This window comes from Remersonia thermophila, chromosome 7, assembly GCF_042764415.1.
Source record: "Remersonia thermophila strain ATCC 22073 chromosome 7, whole genome shotgun sequence".
Classification (NCBI taxonomy): domain Eukaryota; kingdom Fungi; phylum Ascomycota; class Sordariomycetes; order Sordariales; family Chaetomiaceae; genus Remersonia; species Remersonia thermophila.
The window spans coordinates 2,122,959-2,147,504 of NC_092223.1; the positions used below are offsets into that span (position 1 = coordinate 2,122,959).

General features: G+C 62.6%; 7 protein-coding genes across 7 annotated transcripts; 3 read left to right on the top strand and 4 right to left on the bottom strand.

Moving 5' to 3' along the window:
* Positions 1–1,353: 1,353 nt before the first annotated feature.
* VTJ83DRAFT_7542 (uncharacterized protein) lies at positions 1,354–3,430 on the top strand (the record flags this gene model as incomplete). Its single annotated transcript, XM_071014376.1, has 5 exons — positions 1,354–1,635; positions 1,728–1,784; positions 1,883–1,976; positions 2,070–2,207; positions 2,277–3,430. The coding sequence occupies 5 exons, from the start codon at positions 1,354–1,356 to the stop codon at positions 3,428–3,430; spliced, it is 1,725 nt and encodes a 574-aa protein (XP_070863759.1).
* An 835-nt stretch (positions 3,431–4,265) lies between these two features.
* VTJ83DRAFT_7543 (uncharacterized protein) lies at positions 4,266–7,744 on the bottom strand (the record flags this gene model as incomplete). Its single annotated transcript, XM_071014377.1, has 2 exons — positions 4,266–6,795; positions 6,900–7,744. The coding sequence occupies 2 exons, from the start codon at positions 7,742–7,744 to the stop codon at positions 4,266–4,268; spliced, it is 3,375 nt and encodes a 1,124-aa protein (XP_070863760.1).
* Positions 7,745–12,638: 4,894 nt separating this feature from the next.
* On the bottom strand, positions 12,639–14,255 carry VTJ83DRAFT_7544 (uncharacterized protein; the record flags this gene model as incomplete). Its single annotated transcript, XM_071014378.1, has 1 exon — positions 12,639–14,255. The coding sequence occupies one exon, from the start codon at positions 14,253–14,255 to the stop codon at positions 12,639–12,641; it is 1,617 nt and encodes a 538-aa protein (XP_070863761.1).
* An 854-nt stretch (positions 14,256–15,109) lies between these two features.
* VTJ83DRAFT_7545 (uncharacterized protein) lies at positions 15,110–16,394 on the top strand (the record flags this gene model as incomplete). Its single annotated transcript, XM_071014379.1, has 2 exons — positions 15,110–15,401; positions 15,490–16,394. 2 exons carry the CDS (start codon positions 15,110–15,112, stop codon positions 16,392–16,394), a joined length of 1,197 nt encoding a protein of 398 aa, XP_070863762.1.
* Positions 16,395–17,267: 873 nt separating this feature from the next.
* On the top strand, positions 17,268–18,878 carry VTJ83DRAFT_7546 (40S ribosomal protein RACK1; the record flags this gene model as incomplete). Its single annotated transcript, XM_071014380.1, has 5 exons — positions 17,268–17,309; positions 17,466–17,503; positions 17,568–17,694; positions 17,900–18,217; positions 18,453–18,878. The coding sequence occupies 5 exons, from the start codon at positions 17,268–17,270 to the stop codon at positions 18,876–18,878; spliced, it is 951 nt and encodes a 316-aa protein (XP_070863763.1).
* A 1,499-nt stretch (positions 18,879–20,377) lies between these two features.
* VTJ83DRAFT_7547 (uncharacterized protein) lies at positions 20,378–21,655 on the bottom strand (the record flags this gene model as incomplete). Its single annotated transcript, XM_071014381.1, has 2 exons — positions 20,378–21,538; positions 21,632–21,655. The coding sequence occupies 2 exons, from the start codon at positions 21,653–21,655 to the stop codon at positions 20,378–20,380; spliced, it is 1,185 nt and encodes a 394-aa protein (XP_070863764.1).
* A 1,284-nt stretch (positions 21,656–22,939) lies between these two features.
* VTJ83DRAFT_7548 (uncharacterized protein) lies at positions 22,940–24,202 on the bottom strand (the record flags this gene model as incomplete). Its single annotated transcript, XM_071014382.1, has 1 exon — positions 22,940–24,202. One exon carries the CDS (start codon positions 24,200–24,202, stop codon positions 22,940–22,942), a length of 1,263 nt encoding a protein of 420 aa, XP_070863765.1.
* Positions 24,203–24,546: the final 344 nt, after the last annotated feature.

The following is a 24,546-nucleotide window of genomic DNA, read 5'->3' on the forward strand; positions in this document are numbered from 1 at the left end:
AGGGAGACAAGAAGAGGGAGAGAAACAAGAAAAAAAAAAAAAAAGAACAACAAACTTGACGGAAACATGTCTACTGACGGCTTTCGTCGCCGGGCATCAACCAAGCATTGGGTCAGAGGTTTCACATTGTCCCTAGAAAGGTGGTGAAGTGTGCCGGGACATGTCCGTCATGTCCCCCAAGGGTCCAACCGTGAGGTTTTGACCCGGAGGACGGTCTGACGTTTGAAGGCGGGCTCATCACCCCCAAGTTAGTTGATTGGGGAAAGAAAAAGGGAAAAAGAGGAAAATAGGCTGCGATGGCCGGGGCGTAATTTTTGTTTTGTGCTTGTGTGGGAGCTGGCAGCGGTTTCTGGTTGGTCCGTGCGTTGCTTGGTTGGTTGCTTGCGTGCTTGTGTTCTTCCGAGCTTGCGTGCTTCCGAGCTTGCGTGCTTGCTTGGCTGGCATGGCTGGCTGATAAGATAACGTCGCACCTTACCCCGAGTAACTAACTACCATAGGTAGGTAGTTACCTTACCCGACGGTTAGTCATGCGGAGTTACAGCACACGCACGCTCCGTGCCGTTACCCATCCGGGGACCCCACCTTCGCCCCCCGGCAAAGCCCGGATGTTCCAAGCTCGTCGAGCCAGTGGCATGACTCGCCGAGCAGCACAGCAAAAGGCCAGCAAACCACCGGCAGCAAAAGCCATCAAGCTTACCAGGAAGGCAAAAAGAAAAAAAACACAAAGCTGAGGTACCGTAGGTAGCTCGGCTTGTGTTGGCGGTCTTGTGACGCTGCTCCCGACCGAACCGCAACGGCGTGGCCACCAATCAATCAACACCCGCCCCCCCACACGAGGACGAGCTACGTTCCCCCCCTTCGACTTCGGGTTCTCCCTCCGACTTGCGTCACCGACCGGGGAAGAAAAAAGGGCAAGAAACGGCCGTCCCCTTTGGCTTTGTTTCTTTTTTTCTCTCTCTCTCTTCTTACCTTGGGCTTGCCGGTTGTGGAGTGCCGAGTGTGGAACTTCAGGTCGACTTCGAGGTGGGATCAACAGCTTGAGCCGACAGAACAGGCCAGTGGTGGAGAAACAGACTGAGAGAGAGAGAGAGAGGGAGAGAGAGAGAAAAAGAGAGAAAGAGAGAAAGAGAGAGAGAAAGAGAGAGACGGCAATAGCCCGTTTCTCAAACCTGTCTGTCGTTGGAGTGTGAGTTGTTGAAGAGCCATTGGTTCGTCGTTCGCCGTCCGCAGCCAACGTCTTGGGACTGCCAGCCAAGGGAAACCAGAGGCGCGCCAGAGAGGCTAACCAAGCATCTCACCACCCAGCTAGAGAGAGTCTCGCCCCTCCCCCTCCCCCTCTTCCTGAACGATACCATGTCTGCATTCACATGCTCCGTTCCCGCCTCGCTGCGGGCGCGCAGCGCCCGTGCCGCCCTGCGCTCCCTGCAGCACGCGACGACCACGACGAGGACAACGGCCGGGTCTGCGGCCAGCCGGTTGGTGCGGAGGTCGTCTAGCATGGCGACAACAACGACGACGACGACGACGACCACAAGGCCTGCTGCTCCCACGGCTGCCACCACCACGGCCAAGGAGCCATGGACCCAGCGCAGGGGAATGGCGTCCATGACGTCGCAAAGCGATAGCCAGCAAAAGGTGGGTTCGATCGACCGACGCGCTTGGCGATTGGGTGGCCTTGTACAAGAAGAGGATGTGCACAAGTGCTGACGGCGGAATTGTTCATGCAGATGCTCGCGGCGCATCTTCAGCAGGCGGATCCGGTCATGTACGACATTATCGAAAAGGTGGGCGCAAAGACACTCGTGACATCAGGAGCGTGCTCTCATGGACGGACCTTGATGGCTGACGGAGGGCTGGCTGCCGCCCGCCCGCCTTTCAACAGGAGAAACTCAGGCAAAAGCGCTTTATCAACCTGATCCCCTCCGAGAACTTCACCTCGCAGGCCGTGCTGGACGCGCTAGGGAGCCCCATGCAGAGTACGTAGGCTCGCTCAACCGCTCTGCGGAGACGGATGGGTGCGGTGGCCGGACAGGAAAACAAGGCTGACACGGACACGCTCGCGCCCGCAGATAAATACTCGGAAGGGTATCCTGGCGCGCGGTACTACGGCGGCAACGAGTTCATCGACGCCTCGGAGCGCCTGTGCCAGCAGCGCGCCCTCGAGACCTTTGGCCTGGATGCCAGGGAGTGGGGTGTCAACGTTCAAGGTGAGCCCCTTTTGCAAAGAACAACAAAAAGAAACGACCAGGAGCCAAAAAGAGCTAACGATTGGGAAGCCCTCTCGGGCGCCCCCGCCAACCTCTACGTCTACTCGGCCCTGATGGAGACGCACGACCGCCTGATGGGCCTCGACCTCCCTCACGGCGGCCACCTCTCCCACGGCTACCAGACCGCCACCAAGAAGATCTCGTTCGTGTCCAAGTACTTTGAGACGCTGCCCTACCGCCTCGACGAGTCGACGGGCCTCATCGACTACGACAAGCTCGAGCAGACGGCCCTCCTCTACCGCCCCAAGATCATCGTCGCCGGCACCTCGGCCTACAGCCGCCTCATCGACTACGCCCGCATGCGCGACATTTGCGACAAGGTCAACGCCTACCTCCTCGCCGACATGGCCCACATCTCGGGCCTGGTCGCCGCCAAGGTGATCCCCGGCCCCTTCGGCTACGCCGACATCGTCACCACCACGAGCCACAAGTCGCTGCGCGGGCCCCGCGGCGCCCTCATCTTCTTCCGCCGCGGCGTCCGCCGCACCCACTCCAAGTCGGGCGTCGAGGAGCTCTACAACCTCGAGACCCCCATCAACCAGTCCGTCTTCCCCGGCCACCAGGGCGGGCCCCACAACCACACCATCGCCGCCCTGTCGGTCGCCCTCAAGCAGGCCCAGACCCCCGAGTTCCGCACCTACCAGTCCCAGGTCCTGGCCAACGCCAAGGCCCTGGCCCGCCGCCTCGGCGAGCCCAAGGAGAAGGGCGGCCTCGGCTACCGCATCGTCTCGGGCGGCACCGACAACCACCTCGTCCTCGTCGACCTCAAGCCCCAGGGCATCGACGGCGCCCGCGTCGAGCGCGTCCTCGAGCTCGTCGGCGTCGCCGCCAACAAGAACACGGTCCCGGGCGACCGCTCCGCCCTGACCCCGGGGGGGCTGCGCATGGGCAGCCCCGCCATGACGACGCGCGGCTTCGCCGAGGAGGACTTTGCCCGCGTGGCCGACATTGTGGACCGCGCCGTCACCATCGCCGTCCGGGTGGACAAGGCGGCGCGCAAGGCGAGCCAGGACCGCGGCGAGGACCCCAAGGCCCAGGGCCGGCTCAGGACGTTCAACGACTTTTTGGGCACGGGCGAGGCCGACCCGGAAATCGTCCAGCTCCGGGCCGAGGTGGCGGATTGGGTCGGGACGTATCCCCTGCCTTGGGAGGCCCACCCTTGAGGCGGTTTCAAGTCGCCGCGTTTGTATGTTTTTTTTTTTCTTTCCTAAAGGGGTTGGTTGGTAATAGAGAGGTAGAGGAGAGCTTGGGAGGAAGAAGAAGGTGAGGTGGATGATGGGAGATGACGGAGGATGAGTGTGTGGCGGGTGGTGTAGCTTGTGTTGTGTATCATGGAACTTGAGATGAGGTTCACTCCGTATCGCATCGAGATGTCTGTTGTTGGGTCGTGGTTTGGTGGTGGGTTGTTTGTTGTTGTTGTTGGTTGGCACACACAACATGTACACCAGCATACTTTGTGATGGGCGAGGAGGTATGTTCAACAGTGTCACTCCTCGGAGGATGAGAAATGGACATTTTTTTTTTTCTTTTTTTTCCTCGGTTCATGGAAAGCCTCGATGTTACTCTGTTTTTGTTTTCTCGATTTTGGATTGTGCATCGATGGCCAAAAAAGGAGGTGTCGATTGTTGCACTGAAAGACGAAGAGGTATTCATGGAGGGACAAGCTCGAGCTCTTCCTTGGCCTTCAGGGGCAGGAAGAAAGAAAAAGAAAAACCAGGAAGACGGACATATCGCGTCACGGAACAACAAGCAGGCCAAAAGAAAAAAAAAAGAATCCTCTTCAACCAGCCCACAACGAGCCATTCATGATCCTTCAAACAGAACAAGATCGCTCCCTTACCTTGGGTCACTGCTAGGTACCGGCTCTTGGAACCGTGGTGAGCCATCCAGACTCGGGCGTCTGTACCCATTGTTTCGCTAGATCTATGGGTTGTACCCATCTATCCAGCTCTGGATCCCTTTCGAATCCCCAACAAGCTACGGTGCCAAAGCCCCCCTTTATGACTCGCCTGCCGTCTTCCCGGCTTCCCTCGAGCCTTTCTCCTTTTCCTCCTCCTTTTCCTCCTTCGCCCCCCCTTTCTCCTCCCTCACGACCCCGAGGGCCTTCGCCACCGAACTCCTGCCGCGGAACGCAGCGTAGTACCTCCCCAGGCTCTCCCCGCCCAGCCACCCCTCGCCGCACGTCCTCGCCATGTCATGCAGCACGGGCCAGAGGGCAAAGTCGGCCGGCGAAGCCTGCGCCGTGGCCGCGATGTAAAAGACACCCCCACCCCCCCGCGCGGTCCCCTCCTCTCCGGCCTTCCCCGTCGTCGTCGTCGTCGTCGTCGTCGTCGTCGTTGTCGTCGTTGTCGTCGTCGTCGTCGTCGTCGTCGTCGTCGTCGCCGCCGCCGCCGCCTGGGCCGCGGACTCCGCCTCCCGGGCCCAACCCTCCCACACCTCCAGCTCGCCCCTCAACGCCTCCGACAAGGCCATGTTCTTGCTCTTGTTGCTGCTGCTCCTGCCTTTCCGGGGCCCGTCCGTCGCGGCCCCGCCGGCGCCAGCCTCCTCGGCCTCGCGCGCCTCCACCGCGCGCCTCCAGACCCCCCACAGATCCAGCGCGCGCTGCAGCCTGGCGAGCCGCCGCGCCACCTCGCCGGGGGGGCGCTGGTCGTACCGGCGCCCGGCGCCGTAGACGGCGTCGAGGTAGCGCAGGACGTTGGCGTGCCCGTCGATGATGACCATGCGCTTTGCCTCCGCCTCCGCCGCCGCCGCCACCTCCGCCGCCGCGGCCGCCGAGGAGGTGCCCGAGCTGTTATGGCTATCGTTGGCATGGTTGTCGAGGTCGTTGTTGTCCTCGAACCGGACCTCCCCGCCGCCGAGCCCGATGCTGCCCTTGGCGTACCCGATGCCCAGCTCGGCCAGCGCGAGGGCGACGCGGAGGTTGGCCACCTCGGCGTCCTTGGCCGCCGAGGCGGCGGCGGCGGCGGCGGAGGCGAAAAACAGGCGCTTGGGCGTGCCCATGTGCAGCACGTCGAACCCGGCGCCGTACGCCGCGTGCCAGTCAAACTCGGCGCCGGCGCCGTTCTCGCGGCCAAACGCCCGCAGCAGCCGCACCGCCTCGTCCGTCTGCCCGTTGACCACCTCGCCGGCCGCCTCGCGCGCCTTGGCGGTGGCGCCCTGGCCCCAGATGCGCCGCTGCGACGCGTCGAGGAAGGTGCCGATCCGCCGGAACGTCAGGCTGACGCGCGCGCCGCCAAACGCGAGCTCCGCGGGGGTCTTGTCGCGGTCGGAGCGCTTGTCCTGGCGGATGGCGTGGGTCCAGGCGGCGTTGGTGGCGAGGCCCATGCGCAGGAGGGAGTTGTGCGGGAGCGGGGCGCGGTGGATGGTCCGGCGGGAGGCGGGGGGGCGGTCGTCTCCTTTGTTTGGGTTCTTGTTGTTGTCCTTGTTGTTGTCGTCATTGGAATGAGGCTGTTGCTGCTTGAGAGGAGGACGCTTGGTGCGAAAGATCATGGTCCTCTCGGCCCCGAGGCTGACGTTGGCGATGTAGCTCCCCTTGGCAATGTCCAGCGTCTTGTCGCTGTGCTCGCTAATGTAGTCGTTGCCGCTGCGGTAGTGCTGGATGAGCACGTGGTTCAGCTCGTGGCCCAGGTGCTGCTCCACCACCTCCTTGATCCTCCGGACGGTCGGCGAGAAGGGCAGCAGCGGCGGCGACTCGTCGGCGGGGTGGCGGTACACGGGCATGCTCCCGTCGGCCGCCACCTCGCCCTGCACGGCGATGCGCCGGGGAACCTCGCCGCCGAGGTGCGTCATGCCGCCCCAGGCCACCTCGTCGAGCAGCCGCTCGAAGGCGTCGGCGGCGAGGTCCGGCGGGAGGAGGTTGGTGATGACCGAGGTGTCGCCTTCGCAAAGGGGCGGGCCAACCACGGGCGTATGCTGTTGCGAGTCCGGTTGCGGGGGTTCTGGGGAGGCCATGGTGGTGGTAGCAGCAATAGTGGTAGCAGTGGTGGCGGCGGCGGCGGCGGCGGCGGCGGCGGTCGTCGTCGTCGTTGACTTTGTCGTCGTGGGAGGAGAGGTCGCCTGTTGCTCCTGTTGTTGCGGCGGCGACGGCGACAGCCGAGGCGACGATGACGTCTGCTGCTCTGGGGTGGGCGGAGCTGTTGCAGGAGCCGAGGAGGTCTCCTCGGCCGCCGGCGACGGCTCTTTGATATCCTGTCGGCTCTCGCCCGGCGCGTCCTCCCCGTGTTCGTGTTCGGTTGCATCCTCGCGCCTTGCAGCCCCTGCGTCGCGCGGCGGCGTGGACTGCAACGCACCGGGTGACGGAGCAGCAGCACCAGCAGCAGCAGCAGTCTTTTTGTCCTTGTCCAATTCGCCGGCATGTTCCACGTCCTTGGATTCCTCCTGCACGCTGGGCCGCGCTTCTTCGGGCTTGGTTGCCGGGCTGCGGGGTGGCTCGTTCGCGCCTTGGTGGGACGACGACGGCCCGTCGTGCTCGGCGCCGCGGGACTCGGCTTGGGCCGACGCCCGCGTGGGTGCCCCGCTGTCGTCGGGGCTCGGATCCGAGGCGTCGCCGGACCGCGGGGCCGATGCGTGGGAGGAAGAGGCGGCGGGGGGCCGGGACGACGGCGCGGCGGCCAGCGTCATCTTGGACATGACGGGCGACAGCCCGGTCGCCCTGGTCGGCGGCGGCGCGGGGCCGGCGCGGGGGCCGGCGCGGGGGCCGGGGCCGAGGATTTTTTCTGCAGGTCTTCGAGGAGCGTGTCGGCGCTCATGACCTCGCATCCCGTCAGGTCGACGAGCTGGCGGAGGGCGGCGAGATGGCGCACGCCCTTGCGGAACCCGCAGCAGTCGTCGAGCAGCGTCACCTCGTAGCCGTGCTGGCCGGCGCCGAGGGCGGTGGCGTAGATGCCGACGTTGGTCAGGGCGCCGCAGACGTACATGTCGGTGACGAAGCGGCCGCGGAGCAGCTGCACCAGCTGGGGGTGCTGGCTCGGCGCGAAGGCGTTGTAGCGCGTCTTGGTGTAGACGATGTCGCGGTCCGCCACGGCCGCCTTCACCTCGGGCGCAAACTCGGCCCCCGGGGTCCCCTTGCGCACGCACGCGGGCTTGTCCGGGCGGGCGCCGACGCTGAGGAAGGCCTCGTCGTCGTCCTCCATGGCCGCGCCGTCGTGCAGCGGCGAGTTCGGCTTGCGGCCGCGCGAAGGGTGCGCCGCGGGGTTCCTCGGCCGCGGCACCGTGTCGCACACGACGATCTGCTCCTCGTCGCCCGTCAGCGAGACGCTCCGGTCGAACTCGCTGCGCACCCAGACGACGTCGCCGGCGCCCGACTCGCGGAAGGCCTGGGCGACCTGCAGGATGCGGTCCACGTAGCCCTGGGGCTCCTCCGCGTACAGGGGGCCACCGGGCGACACGAGGTCGTTCTGGAGATCCAGGATCAGGAGGGCCTTGCGGGTGCGGATGGTGGGTATCAAGGACGGGTTGAAGGGGAAAGGGGGCGGCATCTTGCCGGCTTGAACGGCCTCGGACGCGCCGCCACAGGCACGACACGACGTATCTAAGCCGGGGAGGCGTCCACGTCAGCTCTTTGGCCTCCTCCTCGTCGTTGCTTGGACCACGGGATGCCCTGGACGCGCCACTCACTCTGGCGCCGCCTGCTCGAGAGGGTTTGAAAGGATCCGTGACCGGCCAACGTCACGACGACGCGGACGTCTAAGCAAGATTCCCGAGCGAGGTGTCTTAGCAGTCCTGCGAGCGCGTGCCTCGCCCCGCTGGTCGCCCCGCTGGGGATGCTCCGGGCCAGCGTGTGTTTACGCTCGGCCGGGATCGTTTCTTCTGCGGCCAACCTTGTCTACGGTAGGCGGCGGGTTGGATGAAAGAGTGTGCTCGTCGCCACGGTAGTGATGGTTTGCCGGTTGGGGACCGGGGCCGAGTCGAGATCGGGTATGGTGCCCGGCCAAGTCCGCGCTACCCAGGTCTTGAGAAACTGGGGCGAGGGGTGGAGGAGGGGGTTGCGTCCACTTTCAACAAGCTTGATCCAGGGTCCAACCGGAGGGGATAAAAGCTTCACGTTGGCTTGGAGGACAGTACAGCACCGTACGTTTACCACCTGGTTCCTCTCGACATCAGACCGGGCGTCAGCCTCCTCAGGCCGGCGGGCGTCTGGGGGACGCATCGGGATATTTATGCGGTGGTGGGAGGGCAAGGCGGCTCCGCGGAGACCAGGGGGGCGGAAACAGAATTCAAGCGAAGCCGCAGCGAGGCAGCGGGAGCGGCAACGCTACATAGACGCCCGCCCACGCACCGACGCCACCTGAGCTGTTACTCTATTACAGCGCTGGCCAAGGTCGGGCCGGGCCCTGTCCCCTGTCCCCGGCCCCCCGCGACATGGCATGCCAACCAACATGAGACCGACCGGCCGTGCGTGGACAGCGTTGGGGTTTCACGGAAGGATTGCTGCTTTGCGGCGACAACCCCCCGTTCCCTCGCGGAGCTCGGGCGCACGGGCGAGCAGCAGCAGCACGACCTGAAGCTCTCCTACGGACCGAGAGAGCCTACATACACAGTACGCCAAGGCGCCCTGGTCTCCCTGTCCCCGGTCGGTGGGCCCCAAGTTGCGTTGTCCCAACGCCCGTTGCGCTGTTGTGCAGCGCTCACCCACCTGTCGAAACCCGCCATAGGGCTCGACGCTGCAGCTTGTCAGCAGCGGACAATGCGAATTGCAACAGGGCAGATCGTTGACATGTTGCCGACATCATCGCACGCCCTCCCCCCCATCACACACACACACACACCCTCTCCCCTCTACCTATCGAGGTCCGATGGTACTGGACCTACCTATAGTAAGCTAAGGTACGTGACTTGGCAATGTACATTAGAACCCTGCAGTTTCAAAGTGCCTACACGTACCCAAGACAATCCTTTTTTTTTTCGTCTTATTTTGTTTGTTGTTTTTTGTGTTCGCCCCCGCAAGCCCTCCCTGGCGGAAGAACGGCGGTGCGGATCGGCAGGCCGCAGCGCCAACCGAGGCTCGACGGAAACCGGCGGGGCGCGACCGGGAGGAGAGGTGGGAAAGCTGCAAGCCACAAGGGAAGTTTCTGTCTTCAGGGCTCTACATAAGGTACGCAGCATTACTCGTTACTTGCCCAGGAAGAAGAGTATTAAGGCAAGTTTCCGCGAGCCAACCTGGAAAGCTGTGAAGCTGTGGTGGGGGCCAGACATGGGATGCTGTAAGAGCGGGCCCATCAAGAACGCACTGTGCCGGTGCCGGTAATTCTCAGGATACCAAACGCTACGACGTGCTTGTATGTACCTACGCAGTATAGTACACAGTATTCGTTACAACCTGGGACCCCGCATCCCCACGCCGGGAGAATTCTCGAGTGTTTCATCTGGAAAAAAAAGAAAGAAAAAAGGTTGATGCCTAACTATCGAAACACCATGGACAAGAACCTAGTGTGTAGGGAGAGCAAGGCGACGCCAAACTGGCCAACCACAGGGCGGCGGAAGATGCTCCGGTCCCTTTCCCCCCTTACATGCGTACTATACGTGCTTCGTATACGCTAACTAATACTCTCTCCCATCGAGGGTGCTAAACTTGGCACTTTGCAGCGCAAATCACAAACAACCACCATCGACCTCGAATCTCCTCTCAGGGTCAGTCAGGGTCAGGGTCAGGGTCAACAAAACATTCAACAAGAAGAAGAAGAGAGAGTTGCATCGGGGCTGGCTCCATAGAAAGCCAATCAGCAGGCCTGCCAATTGCCAATACCTCTTGTTACCCTCCCGTATCCTGCGCATTCGTGTACATCCTGCACATCTGCATTCCCGTGTCGTTCTTCACGATGTCGTTGCCAGAAATAGCCCCCTCGTGCTACTGTGGTATCCCCCCCCCCCCCCCCCTTGCGGGCGGATCAGCCCGAGAAAAAAAAAAAATCGATCACGTACAACCCCGATGACCTGAACCAACAAGTCAGCCTCTGCGGGACGTCATGCAATCCCCCCCCCCCCCCAAGCGAGCCATTGCGCCAGCCGCCAGCTCATCTCCTCGTCCGCCCATCGCGGGGACATCCAGGCGCCCCAGAAGCCAATGCGGTCTCGTCCTCTTGCATCTTGTCGAGGGGTTGGCGTTGGCGAGCATAGGCGACGCATCCGGATCTTGCCGGTCTACTGAGGTACACGTCTCGTATTCTAGTACACGTGCTTTGCACCCAACCGGGTCTCTTTCCCGGTCTCCTCTCTCCCTCCTCGGGGGCTTCTGCCCGACATGAGCCACTTTGCACATGCATATCGCCCCTCCTCGTCCCCCCCCCCCGACTCCCATCGGCCCACGACAGCACGGCAAGATCCGCATACCGCATACGATGTACTGTGTACTATACGCAGTAGGCTTCGCTCGCACTCAAATCCCCCCCCCCTCCCCCCGCCCCCTTGGCGGCCAACCCACGGATCAAGACGTCTAGATGCTGCTCCATGTGGCAAAGACGGCGACTGCGACGCTGCATCCTGCAGAACGCAGCCTCGTAACGACGAGAAGGGAAATGTATCCGCCGCGGCTCAGAGGCCAACGGATCCAGCATCAGCGCATCTGCAGCAACCCACTGGACTTTGCGAGCCGAGACCTGGCTTCGCATGCGCATCCGAGCAGTACCAGAGCTCTCGTGCGCATGTGCAATGTTCTATAGGCTTTGATGCACGTACCAGAATCGCATCGCCTGTCCCACGTACACACCTGGCCGTCAGATACTCTTCCGGTCGCGTCCGCCCCCCGTACAGCCACCGCACGCAAGAGCATCGACAATATAGTAGAGACCAAAGGCTTTTTGGTATGCCGGCAGAGGTCCCCGAGAGTGCCGCTGGTCTCGGTCTTCCCGAGCCCCCCACCTAGCTCGAAACCCTGCATCATGCAACTGCAAGGCAGTTGGTCCAGATCCGTCACATCGGATGTATAGTACGTCCTGCGGTGCAGTGCATATATTTCCACCCCCAACCAGGTCACTGCCAGGACCCACCACGTTAGCCACAAGTGTAACTTACAGCCATTTACAGGTGGAAAATACGCAGTACACCGTTGCTTCGTCTTCTTGGTCAACACTCGGACAATCACAATAAGAATGGCCAGCTGCAAACATCTTTCCAACAGCAACAACAACAATGGCTGGCCGCAAATACCTTTCCCGTGACGATCGTCTACGGATTTTGACTTTGTTTCATGATAGCCATCTGAACCAAGCCGAAATCATGCGAATGGGTTAAAGAGCCTTGGGAGGAGTTGCCCAATGAGTATTGGAAGGGCTTGCTGGCTTCGATGCCAGAGCGCTGCCGGGCTGTGATCGCTGCGGATGGGATGCATATCCCATACCGAAATTTGTATGGTAAAATGGAGGAAACCGGTGAACTGAGAGGTCTGGTTTCATTGGTCTGTAGCCCCTGTTAAACGTAGTGGGTCAACAAAGTAACCTGTTTAGGAGTGGAAACATACCCCTAGGGGGTAGTACGTCAGGCCAGGCAGAGGTGGCAATGGGGCCATCGTTGAAAGCGAGAGGTCGGCCGCTTCCAGCGTGCCTGCGTGACGACCAAGACATGTCCAAGTATCACGGGAAGGGGAAGCCATCCCGCTTCGATCGGGTCATTGCATGATGGGATTGCATAACAGTCGGTAGTACGTGAGGTTTGGTAGGGACGTGGACGTGGGTGGCTAGGCAACGTGTTGCTGGCTGTTGGGTGTTGATGTCGTCCACCCGAGCCGAGTCACACGGCGCGCACACACGCAGCCTTTATCGCTCCATCATTGTTGTTTGTATTTCCTCGATTGTGCATCATGAGGTGATGCAAGGAATAGAATCGGGAAGCTCGGAGGCTAGGATGAGGACAGGCTAAAAGGAGACAGGAAAGAAAGGCAAGGAAAATAAGCAAGACAAAGAAGGTGAAACTAGAGGGAAAAAAAGAAAAGAAAAGAAAAGAAAAAAAGGGGGGTCGCAGTTGAGAAAATAAACAAACAAGCCGCCGACAAAACAAAAGGGGAAAATGGGGGAAGACAACGAAGCAAAAGGAGAGACCGGAATATTGTTGCCATAGGTTCACGGCAGCAAGAACATAGAAACGTACCGCGATGCAAGAAAAAAAGGAGGCTCCCGTCATCCGAACGGAGACCGGAAGAGACGGTCTGGAAGTCACTACCAGGTAGGACGGAGTACCATTGAGGCCCAACGGGGGGGGGGGGGGGGGGGGAGGGCTACGCGCCGACAAGGACGTCGAACCAAGCATGGATGTATGTACCACGGTACATACGGCGTACAACCAGGGTCCAGCAGACACCTATAGCAGGCAACATTCTTTTTTCTAGGGCGCCTTACCAGGTGAGAAGCAACCTGCTGCTACGCGCGATGCGACATGCGATCACCGGGGGGCAAGATCCGGGATCCTCATCATCCCGCGCCAGCCCATCATCTCCTCCAGCGCCGTTGCCACCACGTCAAACCCGGGCCTCTGGCTGGCCCGCTCGCGAACGCACATGTCCCGAAGCCGCCAGAGACCCTTTTCCACTTCCCCCCGAGCCTCTTGCGCCGCCGCCGTCGTCGGACCGGGCGGCTCCCCGCCTCCGAGAAGGCGTTCCATCAACCGCCCAAAGGCCAGCACCTCGACCCGCTCGACGAGCCCGCCCACGCCGTCGGGAAGCTCGCTTGGATCCTCCTCCTCCTCTTCCTCTTCTTCCTCCTCATCGCTCTGCTCAGGCTCCGCCTCGCCGCTCCCGGCTTCGGCCGCCCCCCGGCCGAGCCCCGCGTACACCGTGGCGGCCGCGAAGCCGTCCAGGAGCGCGTGCCGGTCCTCGACGCTGGCCAGCACGTTGTGCGGCGCGAGCGCGCCGTGGCAGATGCGCCGCGCGTGGAGGTGGGCGAGCGCGCCGGCGAGCGGGGTGAGCAGCTCGAGCACGACCTGGGGAGGGAGCCCCCCGGCGGGGCCGGCGAGCGGTGCCGGCGCGTCCTGCCCTGCCGACGACGACGACGACGACAACGACAACGACGGCGATGACGCCGGCGGCCGGCCCAGGCGCGCGTAGCCCTCGGGCACGGCCTGCGTGACGAGGCACCCCTGGTGGCGGAGGGCGTCGCTCTCCTCGTCCGGGTGGCCCTCGACCCACCCGAGCACCGTCGTCAGCGCCTCGTGCGCCCCCGCCGCGAGCCACGCCGCCAGCTCGTCGGCGGGGCACCCTTCGTCGCGGGCGCCGCGGCCGCCGCGGAACAGCGTCACGGCCACCTCCTCGGCGTAGTGCGGCGACTGGCGCCATAGGCCTTGGTAGGTGATGGTCGTGGTGGCGGTGGTCGTCAACGTCGACGACGATGACGACGACAACGACGGCGACGGCGGTGGTGGCTGCACCTCGAGCTCGGCCCAGGGGATGCCCGAAAGGCCCTTGGGCTTGGGGGGGTGGCCGTTGGCGACGGGGGAGACGCAGGGGTTGCTGGCGAAGGAGAGGAAGGCGAGCTTGGGCAGCGCAAAGAGCCAGCGGGGCAGCGCCCGCAGGCGGTTGCCGCTGAGGCGGAGCTCGGTCAGCTCGGCGCAGCGGGCCAGCGCGCGCGGCAGGGACCGCAGCTCGTTGGCCGCGAGCCGGCAGGCGGCGAGGCGCCGGCAACGCGAGATGCTCCGGGGCAGGCGGGCCAGGCGGTTGTCGGTGAGCACGAGGCAGCGCAGCGTCCGAGGCAGGGCGTCCTCGGGGATGCGCGACATGTGGTTGCTACGCAGCACGGCGGTTTCGAGGGCCGGGCAGGCCGCCAGCGCCGCGGGGAAGACGGCAAAGCGGCATCGGTCGAGCCGGATGGATTTCAGCTTGGGGAGGGCGGAGCCGAGGTCGGCAGGGAGCTCGGAGAGGCCCGTGTCGGAGAGGTCGAGCTCCTCGAGGGTGTCGCCGAGCTGGAGTATCTCGGGGGGAAAGGCGCCCAGCGGGCACGACAGCCGCAGCCGGGTCAGTCCGACGTCTCTGTACCCGCCGCTTTCGAGGGTTTCGAGCGAGTTCATCTTTTGTACACAAAGAAAAAAAGGAAAGAAAGAAAAAAAAAAAAAAAAAAAAACTGCCGGCTCTAAGACGAGGAGGGAGCAGATCGAGGACAAGTTGGGACCGAAATCCAGCAGACATCCAAAGCAGCCATCCAAGCGTCAGCTCAGCGAAACTGGACGTTCCGTCTTCCACCCAAGTCCCCACCCACCAACGGTTGATCAAGGACCTAAGACGTCTTTTCGATCTTCACTTCTCCAAAGCTCCAAAGCCTTGTTTTTTTCGACTTTACAATTGGCATTGGCAAAACTGCTTGTGTAGGTATTCCATGGTGCAATATCATGTATGCTCCATGAGAACGAAACCCCCAAAAAATAAATCCAATGGGGGCCAGGCCTCTCGCTTCTTCACCGGATGGTCGTCGAATCTCGCAGCTGTTTTTGTGTCTGTGATGGATGAATCAGGACGGGCCACTGGATCCTACGCGACGAGTCGAGGGAGTGGGGCTTGAAGAAGCAGAATCCAGCCTATAGTATAGAACACAGTGTGGTAACTGGCCACTTACCTAGGTAGTTACTGTGTGGTGAACTACTGCGTACGCAGTAACGACTGCATACTGTACTCAGTAGTAGTTCCCTGGAGTGCAGAAAAGGTTGCCAAGCCATATGGCCCGTGCACGTGCAGGTGGGTCTCGCATCCATGTGGGTCCTTGACGACGGACCTGCCGCGCGCCATCGTCAATCCATCAACCAACATCATCACGCTGCTGCCCTTCCCTCTCGATCAGCCATTCCATTCCATCCCCTCCATCGCCAGCCTTCGCCGAACGGGACTCCCGAGCCCTTTGCATCACCTACGGTGCCGTACCCGCGCGACCATGGCCGTGGCCATCGCGAACCAGCCGCCAGCGATGCCGACCGAGCTTCTCAAGCGACCGGCCGAGGACGGCCAAGAGAGCCCCCGAACGAAACGCCAACGCCTCCAACCGCCCGGCGCGATCCTCGCCGCCGGGCCCATCGGATCCTCGCCGCTGGCGTCGCCCGCCCTCACCACCCATGAGCTCGCCAGAAAGGGCTTGCGAAGGGGCATCGCCCTGGCCCTCCAAAAGGTCGGGTTCGACAGCGCGTCGCCCGACGCCATGGAAAGCTTTACCCACATGGTGGAAACATGTAGGTCGCCGTCCGTTTTTTTAATGTTCCTTTTTTTTTGTGCCATCGACATGCGAGGAGGAAGAGGTCCCCTTCTGACAGCTTGTAGACCTCGAGTCGCTTGTCGAAGACATCAAGACGTACACCAATGCCGCCCGGCGGTCGCATCCCATCCCGCGGGACTTTGAGCTCGGGCTGCAGCGCTTCAACCTGTCGACGTCGGTGCTGCAGCCCCATCGGAAACCCCCGATCCCGCCCTCCAAGCGCCTGCCATCGTGGCAGCCCTTGCCCTGCGACGACGACCCCTTTTACCACGACCTGCCCGTCCTGGGCGACGAGCTCGACGGCGCCGCCGACAAGGCCGCCAAGCCCTACATCCCGGGCTCCTTCCCGGCCTTCCCGAGCATACATACCTACAAGTACACCCCCGAGAGCGTCGAGGCCGCCACCGTGTCGGACGACTGGGGCGCCTTCAACCCGGGCTTGAAGACGGAAGCCTCGGCGCACGAGACGAAGCGGCCGCTCGCCCCCGACGAGATCCCGCGCGGCGACGCCAAAAAGATGCGCGAGGCCGCCGCCAAGGAGGCCAAGGCGGGCGAGGGCGCGCTGCGGCGGCTGATGCGGGCGTCCAAGATCGCCAAGCAGAAGGAGGTGTGGGCGGCGTCGCAGCGCCAGCCGGCGCGCCGGGATCGGTATCGGCTGTGGGAGGGAGCGATGCGGGAGCTCATCGAGGAGGACGCCGCCCGGAAGTCCAAGGGCAAGGAGGCGGGGACGGGGACGGAGGCGGGGACGGGGACGGGCTTGTCACTGCTGCACGGGGACAAGGGCAGGGTGGAGATTGCAGATCACAGCATGATCGTCAACAATGACAAGGCCTGCTTCCGTCAGGAGGTGCCGAGAGGAGGGGCGAGAAAGGCGGCGGCGGCGGCGGCAGCGGCGGCGGCGGCGGCAGCAGCAGCAGCAGCAGCAGCAGCAGCAGCGTCTGCAGGTCATGGTCTGGCAGGGAAGGCATAAAGAAAGAAGGACGGCGAGGGAACACGAGAGGAAGAAGGTGATGTGTGTAAGACTAAGATTTGGATGGATGAATGAAGGGAGGTCGTTCGGCGGCGGATGACCTAGGTAGGTCTGTTGGTTGGTTTGGACCAGATTGGAGAGGAAGGGAGGGGACGACGGGGAGATGATGGTGTTTTTGGAGTTGGGCGACGCATTTGCAAGGCACAAAAGATACCCGGCATTGAAAGATAAAAAATAGAAATCCACCAGGCAATCAGGTCCTTTTCCCCCAAAGTACCTAGGTACCTTACCTTGGTTTACACCTACCTTGCTTGGCACCCTTTGTTCTGATTTGACAGTGGGTTGGATGGCATTCCGTTGGCGTATGTTAATATGCCCTCTTCGATTCGGTTTGTTTAGGTTTCGAGGCCAAGCCCTGTTTCTTTCCCCCATCCGGGCCCCGGTCAAGTCGGGTCCTCGGCGGGCCTTGGATAGGTCCGGTCCCGTCTCGTCTGGAAGCAAAGGAGGTCAGGTCCGAAAAGAAAAGGAGGGGGAGGGCTGCTCTGCTAGGTCCAAACCAATTCCAAGCCTCCAACCGAAAGCCTCATGGGAACCCCCCCCCCCCCCGCCCCAGCCGGGGCTTATCTTATCGCCCAGCGACACACACCCACAAGCTAACCCCAACCCTGGGAATGACCAAAAGACCCCACGCTTGGCCGTGACCGACCCTAAGTTTTGGGCCGCACAAAAATTTCGGATTTTCCAAGCTCCCGTGCCAACAGCGACGCCGATTTCTGTCGACCCACGACGAAACCGAGCCACCACCCACCAGAAACAGCTCGACCACTTCCTTCTTGCACCCGATCGTCGAGTCGAGTCATAGCAAGATCCAAGATGGCTGAGCAGCTCATCCTCAAGGGCACCCTCGAGGGCCACGTAAGTCCACGCTTCCTATCCACTTTCGGCGCCGCCGCCGTCCCGAGATCAATCTCTCCCCGCCCCCCTCGACGTCGCCGGCCGCCGACCGACGCCGTTCCCTTCCTACCAATGGACCAGCCAAGCTGACTCGTTTTTCTCTCTCTCTCCCAACAGAATGGCTGGGTCACGGCCCTCGCCACGTCGATTGAGAAGTAGGACCCCTCGCGACCGTCCGATTCTCTCTGGCTCGAGAACAACCGCTCACCATGACAACAGCCCTAACATGCTTCTCTCGGCGTCCCGTGACAAGACGCTCATCATTTGGAACCTGACCCGCGACGAGACCCAGTACGGCTATCCTAAGCGGCGGCTCAAGGGCCACTCCCACATCGTTTCCGACTGCGTACGTGTGCCCTCCGGCGATTCAATGGCGGTGGTTCTTTTTGTCTAGGCGAGAGGAAGGGGGGGAACAAAAGGGAGGGGGGGTGTGGGTGGACGGAAACCCACCTGCCAAAGACAAAAAAAAAAAAAAAAAAGACATGGGGACGGGTTCTGCCACGGTGTGCGTATGGCGCAAGCAAGCAAATGCTGACGATGGGCCCCTCCAGGTCATCTCCTCGGACGGCGCCTACGCCCTGTCGGCCTCGTGGGACAAGACCCTCCGCCTCTGGGAGCTCTCGACCGGCACCACCACCCGCCGCTTCGTCGGCCACACCAACGACGTCCTGTCGGTTTCCTTCTCGGCCGACAACCGTCAGATCGTCTCGGGCTCGCGCGACCGGACCATCAAGCTCTGGAACACCCTCGGTGACTGCAAGTACACCATCACCGACAAGGGCCACACCGAGTGGGTCTCGTGCGTCCGCTTCTCGCCCAACCCCCAGAACCCCGTGATCGTCTCGTCCGGCTGGGACAAGCTCGTCAAGGTGAGTTGATTGGCTCTTCCAACGCGCTCCTCCGGCTTCGCCATGATGCTTTGCAACCTTCAAGTATTTGCTACTTCAGAGCCCGTTTCGCCGCGGGCCATGAGACAAACATTTCACCATGCACTGAGCGATCCCGGAGAGCCCCAGCGCCCTTGCGTTGCTTCCGCACACGGCTCGTTGTGTTTTTTTTGGCGGGAGCAGCGGATGGCTAACTCGACCCCCTCTTCTTACCTAGGTCTGGGAGCTCTCCTCCTGCAAGCTGCAGACCGACCACATCGGCCACACCGGCTACATCAACACCGTCACCATCTCGCCCGACGGTTCTCTGTGCGCTTCCGGCGGCAAGGACGGTACCACCATGCTGTGGGATCTTAACGAGAGCAAGCACCTGTACTCTCTCAGCGCCAACGACGAGATCCACGCCCTCGTCTTCTCCCCCAACCGCTACTGGCTGTGCGCTGCCACCGCCAGCAGCATCATCATCTTCGACCTGGAGAAGAAGAGCAAGGTCGACGAGCTCAAGCCCGAGTTCCAGAACGTCGGCAAGAAGAGCCGCGAGCCCGAGTGCGTCTCGCTCGCCTGGAGCGCCGACGGCCAGACCCTCTTCGCCGGCTACACCGACAACATCATCCGCGCCTGGGGCGTCATGTCTAGGGCGTAAAGGGGCCCAACGGTACAAGGCTGATGGTGTTGGAGGGAGGAAGGGGGGACCCAGGGCATCGGGGAAAAACGGGCTGGTAGTTGTGGCTGGGCTGAGGTACACTCATTCCCCACGAAAACGCCAAGTCGCGTGTGGTGGTCGGGTGGCAAGGAGGAGGACGGGGCTCTTTCAAGGGATTCCATGGTGGTGGCGTACTTCGGACTGCTTGTCTCGCTTTTAAAGGTCGCTTTCATGGATGGGAATGAAAGAAGACATGGGAGACCTTGGGGAAAATGCATCGTCTCATGGCCCTACGGTGGACGCCGGCAGCGATCCGTGACGACGCGTGACGACGGACCCCGCCCGCTGGCGGCGGTGCATGGCAGACGGATCAATGCAACCCATGAAACACCATCATCCAGCGAGATATGAAGATGCCTTTGGCACCTTGGCTTTAGGAGGAGGAGGATGGGTATGTGTGTGTGTGTGTGTGTGTCTCTCTCTCTCTCTCTCTGTGTGTGTGTGTGTATTCCCTGCCCGCCTACCTACCTACCTACCGAACACCTACCTACCTAGGTTCCTCACCTACCTAGCGTATCCATGAGGGCCTCGAAGTAGTGATGATCCTCCCCTCCCTTGTAGGTACCGAGACAGGCGAGATTCAACCCGGTCCTTGTCTGACGATCCAGAGGCTTTTCCTCAGCTCGTCATATCAGGGCCATCAACATCCTCCTCATCATCGGCTTGCTCCGCAACGTCCATGTCACCTTGTTGCATGTTGCTTCAGGGTGCCGAGGTACATCGATCAGCATGCGGGACAGCCGTGGTGAAACAAGCCGACACACGCGCCGGAGAAGAAGCACGGAGAGTAGCAGCTGCACCTCTTCTCTTACGAATGAATAGCTGACAAGGCGCTCTCGTAAGTAGCATGTACAACAAGGCGAGTCTAGCCAGCCGCGCGCGTCATTTTCAGCCACACACACGATATATCAACTCGGGCGACGAGCTGCGGTCCGAGGTAGATGCACTACGGTAGCAGCCAGATAGGGAGGTATGTAGCATTGGTATTCGTGTATTTATTATTTCCTATGCGCTCCATGTACGCCGGCGTTTGTCCTCTCATGTGCGCTGCTCCGACGGCCAATTCTAGCTTGTGCTTTGCCACGCCGTCACCCATTCTACAAAAAACAAGAACGCTTGGGAAACGGAATCCGGGCCATCCAGCTCGCCCTTCCCTCTTTTTTTTTTTCTTTTTTTTCTTTTTTTCTTTTTTTCTTTTCCTTGTCCTCTCCCGCGGGCGACAGAACCTTGACAGGTCAACGACGTGGTCAACGCAAGCCCCACTGCAACCAAGCCTGCCAGGCGTCCCCCCGGGGCCCGGAATCCCCGCTGCGAAGACGCGCTTCGGCCCCGCGGCCTCCTATGGTCGTGACCGTCTCCCACTCGTCCTCTTCCGCCTCTCGGCGCGCCTCCTCCTCCTCCTCCTCCCACACCACGGGAGCCGACGCCCAGGCGCGCTCCTACGCGGCCGCCTCCTTGGCCGCCGCTGCCGCTGCCGCTGCCGCTGTTGCTGCCGCCGCTGACGCCTCGTTCGGGTCCGAGGCGGCCGAGGACGAGGACGGCGCGCCGGCCGCCGGGGCCGGGTTCGAGTACCGCCGGTCGAAGCGAAGGAGGGCGTAGGACCAGGCGACGACGAGCTCGGCGGCGAAGGTGAAGCCGTAGAGCGCCGGCCTGGAGAGGAACCAGCGCTCCTGGCCGCGGGGGACGCGCGCGTAGGTGCCGGCCGCGCGCACGGCCGCGCCGGCGCCGAGGAGCAGCGAGGCCGAGGCCAGCAGGGCCATGGCGAAGCCGAAGCTGCCCTGCCCCACGCTCGCGGGCTCCTCGTCGCTGCTGCTGCTGCTGCTGCTGCTGATGTTGCTGCTGCTGCTGTTGTTGTTATTGTTGTTGTTGCTGTTGTTGTGATGGTAGTGGTGGTGGTGGTGGTGGTGGTCGTCGTCGTCGTCGTCGTGGTTGCGGTTGCTATGGTGGCTACCGCCGCCCGCGGGCAGCCAGCGCCGCTGCGGATCGCTCCAGCCGTTCCTCCTCAGCGCGGCGGCGGCGACCACCGCCACGGCCGCGGCCGGCAGCAGGGCCAGCACGACGACGTACGTCACCGCGACCTGGAGGACGATGCGCTCCCGGCGGATCGCGGCCGGGTCGGTCGCGAAGGCGGAGTGGACCGAGCAGACGACAACCATGACGAGCACGGCGACGACCGAGGCGAGGACGAGGCGGGACGCTGCGGCGTCGCGGCGGGCGCGCTTGGCGGCGCCGCCGGGGCCCGGGAGGCGCGGGTGCAGGGCGCGCACGACGCGGCGCGCGAGGGCCAGGTTGACGAGGTACAGCAGCAGCACGCCGGCGTTGGTCAGGACGGTGGCGGCCAGGGCGAGGTCCGCGTCCAAGGGTCGCTCGGCCCAGGCGATGCGCAGCGCGAGGGCGGCGACGCGCGACGTGCACAGCGCGAAGAGGAGGAGCGAGGGGAGGAACTTGGGAGGGTGCACGAGGCGCGAGCGGAGGAAGCACGTCATGTGCCAGGCGGCGGCGCCGGCGAAGAGGGCGAGGAGCGCCGACGAGACGGGCAGGTCGACGCTGGTGTTGGGGATGCCGCCGGGGGGTTGGTCGGCTGCGATGACGGCGAGGCCCTGTCGTGTGTGGAGGAGGAGGGCGGACGGATTAGCCGTTGGAGGCGGGATGGGTCCGGACCGGGAGGCAAGAGAAGAAGGAAAGGGACGCACCGTCTGGGAAGAGTTGGACGCCATGGTTGCGGCGATCGTCTAGACGTGTGATGGCGGGGGTTGAACAAACAGGAGGGAGGGGTCGGGTGCGTCTACTATCAATCCTATGACACAGGTGGTGTGGACATCTTTTCTCCAGGAGATATCAACAGGGCCGTGTCGGGGTGGCGTTGGGTGGGTGGGAGGTTTGGCAGCTCCAACTTGGAGTCTCGATGACGCTACGCTTCCAAGTGTCCAAGCGTAGCTCTGGCGCTGACGCATAGCATGGAAGCAACCATTTAACAACAACAACAACAACACCACCACCACCACCAAAGAGAAACCAACAAAAAGAAAAAAAAAAGCCAAACCACCGACTATATGAAGAGGATCTCAAAGTCTCGAAAGGAGAGGAAGGGGTACCATTGTTGTCAAGGCTACCCTCCTCACCGGGGGGGCACTAACACCGCCGACCCGACGCCGGCGTTGGGACGATGCATCGGCGCCGAGCCGGTGCCTCTTGCTGAAGACGGGAGGGAGGTTGCGCCAAGCCTCGCCCAATCGCATCTTGGCTTCGCCGACCCCCCCCCCCCCCCCGACCGGGCCCTCGTATCCGATTGGTCAGAGCCCCAGGCCATCGGAGCGTGGGCGAGGGCGACGCGCCGAGCCAAGGCTTGATTCGGCCTTGTTGGGTTGTCCGGGCCTCCGGGGGAGGGGGAGGGGGAGGGGGAATATCCATCGACGACACCGACTTACACGGCTGTGCAAGTACAAGCTTTGGCCAAGGAACGGCTCCTCCCGCCGCCTACAAAACGCTTGACTGCATTGTCAAGGCGACATGCTCGAAGCCTTAGTTTTGTCGATGATGCTTTTTTTTTGACAACAAAAATACAAACAAAAAGAAATAACAAGAAAAAAAAACATCCATCCTTGGTATCTGCTTCTGGTCTGCGTCTGGTGCTCGCCGGTGCTGAGCTACGTTGACGTATATGTACATCGCGGGTCCAAAATTCACCGACATGTACACTACTGCGGTAGCTTGTCATCACTACTATAGATGCTCTGCGATCTGCAGGATCGGGGGGCGATGGTGCGGTGGAAACCTGGCACGTAATGGACGAGAGATCCCAGGCATGATGCATCCTTGACGCAGAGCGTCGACGATGCACCGGATCCCTAGGCACGCCCAGCGACCGTTCAAGACGTGCATGGATGGGGCGAGTCTATAATTCTTCGAGATGACGCTAAAAAATCCCCCAGCGGCCCAGATGCCCGCTACCAACAAGCTCCCGTTCGTCACAACCCCTCCCTCGACCGCCCCACGCCCATTCACGGCAGCTCGGGCAGCTCAGGCATGGCCATCCCCCCCGAGCTTGCTCTCCCGCCACCCGGCACAAGGCTCGCCGGGACTCCGGCCGCCGTCGTGCCGCCACGCGCGGACCCCTCCCAAGGAGCACGCGGAGCACCGCCCTGCGCGCCGTCATCGCCCGGAACCGAAACCGGCGACACGGGCGCGGCGCCCAACGGACCCTCCGCCACCCCGCTCTGCACGCTCGCCGGCGAACCCCGCGGCGTGCCCGGCCCAGCGCTCTCCAAAAAGACCGGACAGCTCCCCAGCGGCCCGCCGGGCGCGCTTCCCCGCTGCCCGAGCGCCGCAACAGGCAACCCATCCAGCTCCCCGGCCCTGCTTCCCGCCGCAGGCTCGGCCCCACGCTCCGAAGCCCCTCCGGCCCCGCCCGGCCCGTCCTTGGGCGGCTGGCACGCCGGCCCCGTCCCGTCCGGCGCCTGGCCGATCTCTGCGCCGGGCGCGGCGGAGCGGCGTTTCTTGCGGAGGTGAAAGAAGAGGAGGGCCGAGGCGGCGAGGAGGATGGTGCCGCCTAGGGCGACGCCGATGCCGATGGCTATGGTGGAGCTTTCGGAAGAGGAAGAGGATGTTTTGTCGTCGTTGTCGTTATTGTTGCTGTCGTTGCTGTCGTTGCCGTCGTTGCTGTCGTTGCCGTCCTGGCCCTCGGCGGGGGTCTGCGTGGGCGAGCCCGAGGCTTCGCCGCTCGTCCCGGCGGTATCGTTGCCGCCCCCCGGGACCGTTCCGGTGGACCTCGGGTTGACGCCGGCCGTGGCGTAGTCATCGATGAACCGGGGCAGCCCGACGATCTCGGCCTTGTCGTCGCAGACGTCGGCGGTGCGGTCCCGGTCCCACGTCCCCCGCCTGCAGAACCAGCGGTGCTGTTTGGCGTCGGTCCTGTCCCGGCAGACGTCGAACAGGACGTCGTCGGCCCTCCAGCCGGCGCACCACTGCGTGCAGTTGGGGTTCTCCCACCTTCCGTTGACGCAGGTCCCCGGGTAGCGCTTGAGGGGCTCGACGGGCTTGTCCAAGGGCACGATGCAGAAGCCGGGGGCGACGCACAGGTCGCCCGGGTGGCAGCATAGCCCTGTCGCGCCAAACTCGGGGTGCCAGCAGCGGACGGCGTTGGGGTCGGGGTCGCCGTTGCGGTCGAGGCAGTTTTCCTTGCCCGACGCGACCGAGACGGAGAGGACGACAAGGATCGACAAGAAGCGGAAAAGGCGAGCGGCAAAGCGTCTCGCGCCGGCCATGTTGGTGGAAGGCGGCCGAGCCCGTTGACGTGTTGCCGAGAAGGCGATCGACCGTGGCATGCCGCCGCTGGCAGAAAACTTCGGGGGTTCGTTCTGTGCGAGTGAAGAAAGTAGAAGGTATATCGTACGCACGTTCTGAGCGCGGCGGTGTGAAGGGTAAGAGGCATGAAAGATCGAGGAAACGTTGCAGAAGAATGGGACAACGCAATCCCTCGAAGCTCATGGCGCCGGGCCTGTGACGGGAACAACCTCGCACAAGTTTGCTGTCCGTGGCACTCTCCGAATCCCCCCGTGTAGCCATTTGGACGGCAACGGACATACATCCCTTGTGGGGTTTCGTATGG